This window comes from Scardinius erythrophthalmus, assembly GCF_964197995.2.
Source record: "Scardinius erythrophthalmus genome assembly, chromosome: 10".
Lineage (NCBI taxonomy): Eukaryota > Metazoa > Chordata > Actinopteri > Cypriniformes > Leuciscidae > Scardinius > Scardinius erythrophthalmus.
Genome location: NC_138230.1, coordinates 34,689,255 through 34,702,394, shown reverse-complemented (window position 1 = coordinate 34,702,394; position 13,140 = coordinate 34,689,255). Strand labels below are relative to the sequence as shown.

General features: G+C 37.5%; 1 protein-coding gene across 2 annotated transcripts; it reads right to left on the bottom strand.

Annotated features, from left to right (window-relative positions):
• Nucleotides 1-465: 465 nt before the first annotated feature.
• cUnh6orf136 (chromosome Un C6orf136 homolog) lies at nt 466-12,925 on the bottom strand. Of its 2 annotated transcripts, none has more exons than XM_081375925.1 (7): nt 12,651-12,847; nt 11,095-11,344; nt 9,606-10,268; nt 9,300-9,388; nt 7,892-8,092; nt 7,742-7,811; nt 466-2,105 (listed from the first exon to the last, which is right to left on the bottom strand). In XM_081375925.1, the coding sequence occupies exons 2-7, from the start codon at nt 11,191-11,193 to the stop codon at nt 1,962-1,964; spliced, it is 1,266 nt and encodes a 421-aa protein (XP_081232051.1). In that variant the 5' UTR covers nt 11,194-11,344; nt 12,651-12,847; the 3' UTR covers nt 466-1,961. The 2 variants fall into 2 exon arrangements, with proteins under 2 accessions (XP_081232051.1, XP_081232052.1); XM_081375926.1 differs by having other exon boundaries at nt 1,460-2,105; nt 11,095-11,340; nt 12,651-12,925.
• Nucleotides 12,926-13,140: the final 215 nt, after the last annotated feature.

Below are 13,140 nucleotides of genomic sequence, written 5' to 3'. Positions count from 1 at the left end.
TCATCAAGACTACATTTATTTCAACAAAACATTTTTTTAAAATAGTAATATTTTATTATGACAATTTAAAATAACATCTTTTTTTTTAATGCCATTTATTAAATGCAAAGCTGAATTTTCAGCAGCCATTACAATTACGTGATGCTTATTATCATTAAGGATACCTTATCAATACTGAAAACGTTGTGTGCGCTTTTTTTGTGTGGAAACTAATACATTTATTGATATTCTATGATGGATAGAAAGTTAAAAAGAACAGTATTTATTTTAAATAGTTTGTTTTAACAATGTAAAAGTATTTACTAGCATTTTTGGTTCATTGAAAAAAGGGGAAAAAAAGTATTAATCAAAAAATGTTACCTTATGAAAAATGCCTTTATATGCAGCTAATTAAACTAATTATTTGGCAGTTAATCTAATTATCTAAATGGAACTGGGTGAGGCATAAGAACAGAGAGCAAAGATATAAATGACAGTATGCATTTTATTTGTCCCACAACATATTCAGGTTTTTGGGTAATTAGCGCAGAACTAATCACAGCAAAACAATGACTCAGCCATGTTTTTTATGGTTCTGTTTCAACCTTTGAATCTGATTTGCAGATTGCAGTGACAACGTTTCATGCTTTATTGTCCACTTAAAAGCGCAAGCACTTGAGAATCTTTTTTCAAAGAGTTCTGACTACTTTGCAATACAGGATAAGTTGATTAAAATGTTTGGTTTATGTCTTTACCACAGAAAAAAAAAGTCATTACCACAGGATGTCAAAGCAATTGAAAACATTTGTTAAAATACACAGTACTTTATGTGGGTGGACAGCATTTGTTATCACACCAAATGCACTGAAAGTCAAATACTGAACCAATGAAAGGACTCCTGAATTGAACCGACCAATAAACCTGGAGACAAATTTTGCATCTGCAAAACTCTATCCTTAACAATGTGTGGGTTATGCATTAAGGATAGAGTTTTGCATATGGAAATACACTCCTGAACTTATTTGAATGAAAAAGAATTTGAAAGCATCAACTGTGGACTTAAGAGTGCTTAAATTTACATGGACGGCATGACTTTTTAAGTAAGACCAGTGCAGATTTGGCAATGTTATTATGCAGGGAAATTTATAACTTATACAATTTGATTTGTGCATTGAAAATGATGAGCAAACAAGAACAAGTCCGGAACAACTAAACTCTACCCTCAAAAGGCAGTCCCTGGCATCACTTTCCCTCAAAGGTCATGAAAAAGGCAGCAACCCTGACGTCTTTCATTGGTTTTTGCTACTAAAGGAAACCGCTGCAAGCAGGTACCAGTCTCTACAACATTTAAATCAATGCAACTGATGAAAACTCCAATGAATATATAAATATAATAAAAAATATATAATTATTACCACAATGTACGCCGATCAAGACTAACCATGCCAAATTCCTATTAGTCCACCACCTCTACTGATTTATCACTGTCACTGAGAAGAACTTCATCAACCCCATGTACTTAAAGCCATAAAGTTTTACAGCATCAGTCCCAGCAGACTTATTTACAACGACCTTGAATTTACCTCTACAGTTATGTACTAGGTCATCAAAACCTATTTGTTAAAGAGTTGTGCGTTTTAACCTCCTAATTAGTGATGGCTCAAATGATAGGCTAGTGGGTTATCCTGCCATATAGTGGAGTACATATATTAGCTAGACTCTGAAACCTGTTACAATGCAAACCAGAGTGTAGAGGTAACTGATTCCAGTTTGGTGATATCCAAATAATGTAAAGAGCGCACACAGAAGATTGTTTCAAGTGAGAACAGTTTTAACTTATTTGTTCTTGTTCCTGCAAATATTCCACCATCTCATTCACTCAGCCCACACAATACATCGCTGCATCTTTTTCAGTCTTTTTAATGGTGTGACCAAACTTAAGTTCTTCTGAGCATACACATCCACACGTCTGGCTCTGCGGCTCATGCTCGGGCCTGTCGGAGGGAAGACAGGAGGAGTGGGAGCAGGTTGAGGGCGGGCCGGTGTTCCTGAATGCCCAGGGCCACCAGAGCCCCGGCCAGCACTGATGTCACTTTAGGAAGCAAGGGGGGACGAGCCTCCATAACCTGCCAACATAGATAAACAGCAAGTTTAATATTGCGGTTTACCAGAGGCGACACAATAAAGCAGTGTTTCTCAACCAGAGGGCCTAAGTTAACTTCTTTTGGGGCAGTTGTGGCCTAATGGTTAGAGAGTCGGACTTGCTCCCCGGGTGCCACTGTGAATGGCTGCCCACTGCTCCGGGTGTGTGTGTGTCCACACTACTCACTGCTCCTAATATGTGTGCACTAAATTGGATGGGTTAAATGCAGAGGACAAATTCCAAGTACTTAGGCTGCGTCTCATTTCTCTGTCTTACCCCTTACTCTTACCCCTTCCCCTCGGTTTTGCGCGTTCATGTGAGGGGAAGTGGTGTCCCAATTCTCATTTTGACTAAGGAGCTAGGGCCAAGGCGTAGGGCTATATAGCCCTTGAAACGAAGTCTGCGGTGGACCACACTTGAAAGAGAGGGGTAGGAATTTCTCAGAAGTGAGTCGCACAAATGTATGTATTTTCAGCAGTTTAATGACACTCGTGTTTTATGATACCTTTAATAAAACGTTCAAGCGGTTTTAATTGTAATGTTTTTGTTTTGAATCACTAGTTAACCGCTAGCTAGCAGCTATGCGCTATTTGCCGTTTGCTAATGTTTTGCTTATGATGTCACCGGCGCCGCCGTTAAATACAATGAAACAATGTCTTTGACTGATGGCACACAAGCGTGCAAAGATAAAGGGAGACCAGGCAATCGATATCACAACCCGAGACGACGGCATCTTCGTTTGTTTATGTCAACGCGTATCGCCTCTGTTGACGTAGCAGCAGCCAGCTAGCGGAAAGGGAAGATGACGCAAACGGTAATTGAGTGGTGTCTCATTTCTTAGAGAAACGTTCTTCCCCCTACCCTCCTTCACTCGGTATCGAAGGGCAAGGGGAAGACGCAGACAAAGGGGTAGGGGAAGGGGAAGGGGTAAGACAGAGAAATGAGATTGGCCCTTAGCCTCCACTTCAATTCGGGTTAGGGCAGGGGGTCCAATCCTGCTCCTGGAGGGCTACTATCCTGCAGAGTTTAGCTCCAATTTGCCTTAACACACCTGCCTAGAAGTTTCTAGTCTGCCTAGTAAGACCCTGATTAGCTGGTTCAGGTGTGTTTGATTGGAGCTAAGCTCTGCAGAACAGTGGGCCTCCAGGAGCAGGATTGGACACCCCTGGGTTAGGGTTCTGGTTATTAGAATAATTTGACATGTAATTATAAAGTTACTTAAAGTCAGTAGATTGTCAATTGGGGGACTATCAAAATAAAGTGTTAACAGATATAAAGCAGACAGTCTACTAATACTCTAATGACATGACTGCTAGTTGACATGTAGTTGAAAAATTACTTGTACTAAGTAGTATGTCTAACTATTTCGATAAGTCGACTATAGAAGTAAAGTGTTACCAAACATATAGTTCTTGAAACCTCTGGAATCATAACATGAATTGTGTTTGAAGTCATGATTCAACAGAGGTAGCAACAGATTTTTTTCATATTGTGACATACAGCCGAGTGTAATGGATTATCGAGAATAAACAAAATGTGGGGCGGGGACTTGGTTCTATGCGTCGGTTGTTGATTGGAAGTTGAGATGTAGGCGTTGCACTCTAAAGTAGAGGCATATGAATGTGAGCTTGAAATTGATGAACGAACTGGTGTGACGCCATTTAGAACAAAATCAGGCCAAAAAGAAGTTCGTGTGAAGTTTTTCCGGGAGTTCGAAACAGCTTGTCAAAGCAAACTTTCCGGAAAGGTTCTCTCAGGCTAGTAAACTCCTTTGAACTGCAATTAGTTCATGGTGAACACAATAGTTAGGTGTACTCTGGGGCTTACTAGACTGGAAAAACTGGAAGATGCTGTGCCGCCTGGACAGAGGAACGACTACTCGCGGAGAAAACAAAGGACGTTTCTGGAAATTAACATTTGAACTCTCTCTTGCAAAATTAGCATCCTCACCCGACCCGAGACGCAATCACCTTAGTATTGTCTTAATTTACATTTCATTCCCTTTCCCCCATTTCTTCTCTCCACGTGCTGAAATTCACCCAAAAATCTATATGGTTTAATATGAACAATTATCATACAACACTATACATGTTTGGTATCATTTGAAATGTCTCAGTGCGACTGGTACAAAAGTCCCATTCCCACAGAAGTAAAGGGGATTTGGAGTCAGATCAGCCCGTAATGCTGAAGTGTCTTTCAGGTCAGGTATGCATCTTTTACTTTTTATTTCAGAGCATTTGATGGTATGTCTTATTGATTATTTTTTAATTGGTTATGTAATTGGCATGATCCATTTACCTGACTAATAATAAATTGTTACATTTGATTTTTATTCTGACTTACTCTGAAATTATCAACTCTAGTAGATTACGTTAAGTCCATAACGCCACAATTCTACGATCAGGTTAGTAAACGGACTGAAATTCAGCTTAGGTGGAGCAGAGAAGCACACTGACTGATGTTTTAGAGCTCCGACTAACACATTGGCATTAGTCCTGTATACTTGAGCCCTATTCAGACTTAAGCCATATTTTTTTTGTCCCGTCCGAATTTGCCATCTCAGTAATCATTACGGACAATGTCAGTAAAGATTACGGCGGCTTTTTACCTTCAGTAAAAAGGTCCGGAAAAATTACCTCAGGTAATACTAATCCCGTGCAAACAGACCCGCTGTAAATATGTACGTAAATATCTTGTTTATTTAGTGTTTACAAGTAGTGTATTTACAAGTAGTTGTAAATTTCGTGTTTACAAGTAGTTTTCTGCATTTTTTTTAAGTATGGAGGCGTTTGAAAAAGCATTCAGTTGTGTTCTAGATGCTGGGACAAGTCTGTGGCAAAACTCAAGTGTTTTCCACATACCATTCAGATCAGAAAGAAGATCGAAATTACCAACACAATCCAATCTGAAGTTAATTAATACATCGTTCAACTGTACATAACTGTTTTATATATATAAATATAGGTTATATGTGTTTGCGCACTTGAAATCAGGAAGCAACGTAATACGCACATGACGACAGGAGTGTGACGGCGATGCGCAAATCGAGTTACCCCTCACACTTCTTCTAGTTTTATTGATATATCTTATCCCGTGCGAATTTGCCATTAATATTACAGACGTCCTGTGGTAAAATTACATTACTCCATCTACCCTTGTAAAGTTAATACCGTCCGAATAGGGCTTTAGACTGTAGAGCAGTGGTCTTCACTATATTTTTCATGCGAGCCGCACTGATAGGACAAAGTCAGTAGGAGAGCCATTTTACCGCAAAGTATAAAAAGTTACATCCAGTCATAAATACCATGTCTGCCTATCAATCTGTCACCCCTGAACAATACAATATGCAATGCAATAAATACAAAAGGGTGAAAAAAAAACATTATTTATGATTTATCAGTCAAATTTGTAACTGAGACAAGATGATTTCCTTTAATGAAAAAAAAAAAGAAAACAAAAAAAGGGATTTCCAGAAAATATTCAAAATATTAATATTAAATATTCTTGTAGGCCTATCTAACCAACCAAGAGCACATGCAGCGTTAAGAGCTGGAAAGACCGCCATATAACTGGCATCTCTGCAGAGACTGGATAGTTACATGCACAACTTTTGTTTCAGTCGGACTGAATTCATTCCGATTGATGAATCTGAATGTATTGTAGTTTACATGAACGCTAAACATCGTGATGTGATACATGATCGGGTTGATGTGCGTATTTATAAGTCAAAAGATTCAAATCGGAATATGAACATATGAACCGTTGTGCCGTGCTGTTTGTATTTATCACGCAGTAAAAATGCCCAAAACCAGTCGTCTGTATGATAATCTGAAACAAGGACTGGTGAGCCGTTGTCCTGCTTCACTTCACAGATGCTGAGTGAAAGGAGAATTATAGAATGACAGAACACTAATTTATGTGACACTTTATTCATCAGGAGAACAGCTCGTTCAGCGTGTCATTCGTCGTCCTTTCAGTTTCGGTTTTCAGTCGATCAAGTTTTTTCACGTTCTCTCGATAAACCACCCCTTTCAATCCGATCGAAATTATTTGTAATAAGAGCTGACACTTTTAGTTTTTAAAGGGTTATGTTAAAGCCCTACTTGTTATTAATGGTTTTATGAAATATCTCTAGTGAATGCATTATCATATCAACGTATTATATTTACCGCCATGCGAGCCACAAATTAAAGCTTGGCGAGCCGCATGAGGCTCGCGAGCCGCGCAATGAGTAACACTGCTGTAGAGGCTAATAATGGGTTTTCTGTTTAGAACAACAGAGTTTTGTTAGGCCAATCTAAATAGGGTGAGCCTAAACTTCTGATTATTGTAATATTATTCTAACTAAGTGTATGTTGGAAACCATGGCATGATTATACAAAGTTACCATTAGAAGTAGTTAAGTTGGTCAGCTTGGTTCTATGGTAATCGTCATGACCTCTGGTTTGATATAGTCTTAACTTTATTAAGTGTGTTCAGATCTATGGGGACTAAATAATATATTCTAGAATGAGCCAGTAGAGTACGGCCATCTAGAATATTAGTCAATCATTTGTCTAATGACCAAGACTGATGAGTTTGTGTTTGCGAGACTCGAAGTGTTATAGGAATCCGGAGGAACGAATATAATTTCAATAAAGAGTTAAATAGAATAATCAAATGCGTAGCTAAACTATTATACAAATGACCAATAATCAATTGCCATCCTAACCTAAATTCGAGGTTGTGATAAAATGGAGTCAGATAAAAGTAAATTGGAATTAAACTACTTTGCCACACTGAAAAATAAAACATTGTTGTGCCGATTGTGCTCAAAATCTTCTCCGATTCATTTCCTCTGTTGAGTCCATCGAGGTCAGACGTCCACGAGTGAAAACAAACACTGGACATCTGCTTTCTAGTAGAAATTGAACAATGGCCATTTAGATGTTTGCTAAAGTAATTTTGAACTACTTTTTTACCCCTAAACAAAGATGAAAAAGAACTTCACTGTGAGTATATCGAGCCTTTAGCGGATAGAATGTTTGGAGAAGAAGTCCAGCATATGTTACCAGAAAGAAGTCTGTTTTTCTCACCAGAATATCCAGTTATGACATTTTGATTAATTATTACCAGGTCAAAATGGCAGCTTTGAATATTGTGTTGGACACTGGAGGCCAAAAGTGTTGAGAATAAAGTGACAAGCGTTAAAGGTCATGATCCCTTTTAATTTGCTTTTTAACCACAGACTATGACATTTTTTCGCTTGGAGTATATTTCTTGGAAGCTCCACCCTCAGTGACATCTCATTAGTCTACAGTCTTGATCCATATGTTTTGATTGTTTTTGATTATGTGCAACTTTGCAGCCTTTTTTCATCTTTTTGTATAGACAGGACCTTTATTTGTTGCTGTCTAGGAAGATTTTGCACTCTGAAAATATTATTCATTTTATGCGCTTCTCTTCAGTCAAATCTTCAAACTTCAAAAAAGGTAGTGTAATATGAATTGGACATTTCTTTTGACTAACCCTTTGATGGAAAGTGTGAAAAAAAATATCTTTTAAGTTTCGAGTCCTACTTGATTCTGAATATGGAAAATATGGATATTCTGAAAATATGGCATTACAAGCAAACCGCACCTTTTCAACTTTATGGCGGTGTATTCGTCCATCAGAGCCAACATAAAAGGTGGAGAATGCATCATATGTTCTGAAAAGAAAAATAAATAAAAAGTTACACAAAGAGGAGCACAGGGCATGGCTTTGGCAGGCTATCACAGCATGACTCACCTGTAGAGATGGTTCTTGTCTTTCTTGTAGAAGAACACCAGAATGGAGTGGAAGGGCAGGCCTTTGACTCTCCAGCGAGCTTTGATTGAGCCATCTTCTGGATGCTTGGTCAGCTTCAGCACTTCCAGCTGAGCCTCCGCATAGTAACACAGACACATCAACCGCCAAACCGTCAGAGTCAGCTGGTACACTATACGCCCCCTTCAGATATAGAAATAGAGGCATAATAATCAGCAATGCTTTTCAAATGTACCAGTGCACTGGTAACAAGCCAAAACCAGTCCATTTGTTTGCAGTTAGCAAACAACAACACCAATTTGTTTAGTATTAAAGTCCCCCTGTGGTGAAAATCTTTTTTTTTTTGTTTATGTGGTGTTTTTAATGTGGTTTAAGAAAAACCATGAACAAATTCATAAGTCAACACCATTGCTGAGTATTTTCTCCTTAAAACTGAAGTGAACCCAAGACAGTCACAAAAACGCGGTTTGAAATTGCTGGCATTTCTGACGTCTCAAACTACCTTGTAACCAATCACGTCAACGTGTGATCGTCAACGAGTGGATCTCTGAGCTGGTGTGAGTGAGTGGAGGTGAGGCTAATTTGCATATTCATAAAACCATGTATACTAAATGAAACAAGGGTGTAGAGTTACATTCAAGCTATTTTAAGGCATTAAGAATTTTAAGTGATAAAATTATTGACTACAGGGGGACTTTAGAACATTTTGCTTGCAAAATGTTTTTCTTTTGTATTTCAAAAAATGTTGCTTAAAGTATTTTGATGCGCTTGCAAACAAAATGTTATCCAACATAAAAGAAAAAGGTTTTGAAAACAATCTTGAGACAATCAAAACATCTTGATCGATGAAACAAAAATGTTTTTTTACATTTTACATTTTTACAAAAAAAAAAAATACACACAAAAAAAACATTTTAAAACATGAAAAAAGTTGAGAACAAATATTTTTTGTAAATGAGGCTTTGCTTGCAAAACTTTTTTCATGTGCTTGCAATAACATTTCACAAATAAAAAAAAGTCAAACAAATCTTGAGTCAATCAAAACGTGCAAATGTTTTGCAAACAAAACATTTTCAAACATAAAAGAAAAAATATTTGAAAAAAAGTTGAGAACAAAACTTGAGACAAAAAAGAATAAGGGAAAAAAATTATTGAGTAAAATTATAGAATTAGATTAATTCTAGATTAGCCATGATTATTATTGTGATCTCATGATTTTTTTTTTTGTGTTGGCAATTAAGTATTATAAGCTGTTAAGTTCATTACAGTTTACCACACCCATTTATTAGCAGTATGCAAACAACAGAGTTTGAAGAAGTCACAGGGGTTAAGTGACAGCAAGTAAAAGTGACCTAAAATCTAGAATAACATGCATCTAGGAACTCTTTACCTTGTCTTTGTGTTCAGAAGACCATTGATGAACTCAACATCTTCAGAGTATATGCTGTAGTCATGATTTTTCACAAAGAAACTGGGCAACTGAAACACAATGTGGAGCCTAAACTATGAGTCATGATCATATTGCATATTTAAAAATCAATAATACAATCTAAAAAAAATATTGTTTAGCTTAAATAAAAAACTATATTTTTCAGGATAATCCAAATATTGTGTGGGCCTCCATATTGAGCATTATCATTTCTCCCATTCATTTTTCTACAAGTGGTCCATCAGATTCCCCTTAAACTCATCTTACCTCCACCCTCAGCTTTTCATACATCAGGGCCAGTTTCTCCTCATTCTCCATGTCTCTCTGGCTAGAGCTGGTGTCCACTCTCTCAGTCTCAGCATGGCTGCAATGTGTGACACAGAGGGATGGATAGAAGCTCTGCTCGTCCAGTCCCTTTCCTGATTTGTCCCCAATCTCCGAGACAGACTTCATCCCGGGGCAGTGAAAGCAAAAGAAGCGAGATCCCAACATAAACGGCGCAGGGCATCCCTCAGTCTCAAACAGACTCCTGAAGGAACCTCTCTCCGTGTCTGTCCCAACCTTTCCGGTAATGCTAATATCATCCTCTCTGCTCCCATCGACAGTGGTTAAAGGAAAAAGTAAGTCAAAGGGTCTGTTGGGTCCTAAGGCAAGGAGCTCGCTTAGTTTGGCCGGCCCAAAAAAGGGCACTTCCACCAGAGTGTGCTGCTCATCGGTCTCACAGGGTTTGAGCAGGATGCGCAAGCTGACAGCCTCTTCCCATTCCTCTTCCTCTAGGTTGGCCGCTTGGTTTGGCTGGCATGCGTGGTGGAAGGGATGGGACAGGGATGGCTGTTTAATAGACAGGTAACGTAGACTGTTTGGAGGAGCCAAGGCCCATGATGCACTGCTCAGGCTCCTACAGTTGTCATTTAAGTGGAACTCGGTTGTCTGCAAATCAGAAAAATAGAGAAAAATAGAGTGCAAACATATTCACACATGGGTCAATGACCAATATGGGTATCCAAAGGATTATATATTTTTTTAAATATATAGTTTTGTTCCAAGTTTTTAGAAATGCACTTTTTGTATTCATGGTGAGTTTATATGGTTTTAAAAATGTTTATAGCATTTAAGAATAAAGTTTCAATGTAATAAAAAATGTCATGTGGTGTAACCATCATATAAAAAGTAATAACACACGGCCAAGGGTGCATTTATTTGATCAAAAACACATTAAAATAGCAATACTGTGAATTAATATTACTATTAAAAATTTTAATTAAACAATTATTAACAATTAAACAATAATCAAAAGAACATATGATGCTTTTTAATGTTTTTTCATTTTCTTTAGTGTGCAATGTATCTATTTGTGCATGTATACGATCTGAAAAGTTACAACGCTCAGTCTCCCACCAAGCGATTTATTCTACTGAAAAGAGAACACTAACCCCTTTAATATATTTTAACATGTAATGTATTCCTGTGATGGCAAAGCTGAATTTGTGTCTTCAGTGTCACATGATCCTTCAGAAATCATTCTAATATGCTGATTTGTTTAAGAAACGGTTGTGCTGCTTATTATTTTGAGAGTCAAAATTGTAAATGTTATTTTCAAAAATGTATTTAAATACATTTTTGTGGTTAAAAACATTTTTTTTTACAAATACCACGGCATGAATTATTAATTCAGAAATGTCATTACATTTTTGGTGAGTTGCACCACATTACTTTGATTTGATGGACAGTGTTTTTCAAATATTAATTTGTGTACCTGACATAAATTCCAGCACTGTTTCTTCATTGGTTGCCTGCTGCCATGGTTCCTGACACACCCCACCCAAAGAGAGACACCCCCTCTGCACACAGCCATTCAAGTCAGGGTGCTGAGGCAACCTCGATGGAGTCTCAGAAAGATGACATCATTCAGCTACTCAAAGAGGAGGAAACGCGAACTCTCCCATCCACCGCTGCCTCTGGTTACTCACTCATTCACAGTGCAACTTCAGTCCTTCAAAACCTTGCTAGGGCAGGAGGGAAAAGACATTTAAATCACACTTACAAGACATTCAGTTCTTTACATTTACATATATGCATCTGGTAGATATGTTTAACCAAAGCAACTTACAATGCATTTAAGTCTACATTTGATCAGTTTGTGAGTTTCCCAGGAATCTAACTCATGGCATTACCCACATTGCTCTATTATTTGAGTTGCACTACCATTCAAAAGTTTGGGGTCTGTAAAATGTATTAATGTTCTTGAAAAATTATATTTTATGCTCACCAAGGCTGCATGTATTTGATCAAAAATACAATAAAATAGTAATATTGTGAAATATTACTACAATTTAAAATAACTTTTCTATTGCAATACATTCTAAAATGTAATTATTTTCTTGTGATGGCAAAGCTGAATTTTCATTATCATTACTCCAGCCTTCAGTCACATGATCCCACAGAATTAATTTTAATATGCTGTGATTTAGTGCTCAGGAAGCATTTCTTATTATTATCAATGTTGAAAAAAAGTTGTGCTGTTTGATTTTTGTGGAAACCATGATACATTTTTTCAGGATTATTTGATGAATGCTGTCTGAGAAAGCAGCTAACTAAGTTAGAGTGAGTGGCAGCAGCAAGTGTGAGACAGAAAAGGTGCAAAAGCTTAACACAACGTCAGTATCTCAAAACCTAGTCAACTGCCAACCTAAACTGCATTTTAGAGCGTCTAAATATGCAGCAGACAACAGTACTAGCACATTAGTATTTTCACCATAAAAATAGTTTAAATAAAACAATTTTTGGGGGCTGAAAATACTAACGTGCCCAAGACTTTTGCACAGTATGATGGCCATGCTGCATTTCTGGACGCCCAAAAATGCCCTCTAAAGGCATTCTCAGGACCTTAATTAAGAAATAATAGTATAAAATTGTTGAAGGGGCTTATGTATTGCTCAGTCATCTGTTTAAATTAAACTACGCCTCGTATCCACGATATGTATTACCTAAATATACTAAATTTACAGTTGGGCAGGTATTGACAGTGATCAGACGCAGCCTGACACATGCACATCACGCTTGGGTCACACTTCACAAATCAACACATTGACCCAGAGCTGACAATCTGACTAGTATAATAAACTCTTTCAAAACGAGGTAAACAAACTGAACGATAATAAAGAGGGTAGTGTTTCAGCTTAAAGTTATTAAGGATCATAGGTTTCCTGTCTGAGTTAGACAGATAATAGTTATTCTGTTAGTCTTCATATCTATAACGTTATATGCCAGTCAGTCAGTTAGCTGTCCTGCTTGTAAATATTAAATGCATACCTGCCCTCAAAGAATCAGATGAAATGCTGTAGAGCGTCAGCTCACTGTGCAGAGATGCGAGAGTGTATCCAAATTTGATTGACGCAAATTCCTGTGTGATTTAGAAAGAATATGAATCTGCTTTTAGCGTTATACAAATGTCACTCTCCTTATGTCCTTGCCCAGTGCCAGTCTGTGGCACTGCGCATGCGTCCTCCACCTTCTAGAAGCGGAATCTGCCAGTTATAGCGGCATCCAGCGGCGGACACGATGAACTGTAATACTCCCACGACCGCTGTGAACTATGGCGGCTTTTTCTTTTCAAAATAAAAGTCTGAAACGCAGGACAGTTAGTGGTCCATGTCATGATAGATCCAAAACTGTATATTCAGATTTTTGTAAATTCAGATTTTGATTTTTAAGATTCTCAGTGGAATTTATTAAACAGTCTTATTATATTACATGTTAAATGTGTAACAAGGATACTAAAATATTGTTATATTATATTATA

Coding starts and splice junctions, on each gene's coding strand:
- cUnh6orf136 (XM_081375926.1), bottom strand. CDS start 11,193: ATGGCTGTGTGCAGAGGGGGTGTCTCTCTTTGGGTGGGGTGTGTCAGG. Junction 8,093..9,299: donor CTTCTGAACACAAAGACAAG/GTAAAGAGTTCC, acceptor CTATATCTGAAG/GGGGCGTATAGTGTACCAGC. Junction 2,106..7,741: donor ACCGCCATAAAGTTGAAAAG/GTGCGGTTTGCT, acceptor CTATGTTGGCAG/GTTATGGAGGCTCGTCCCCC.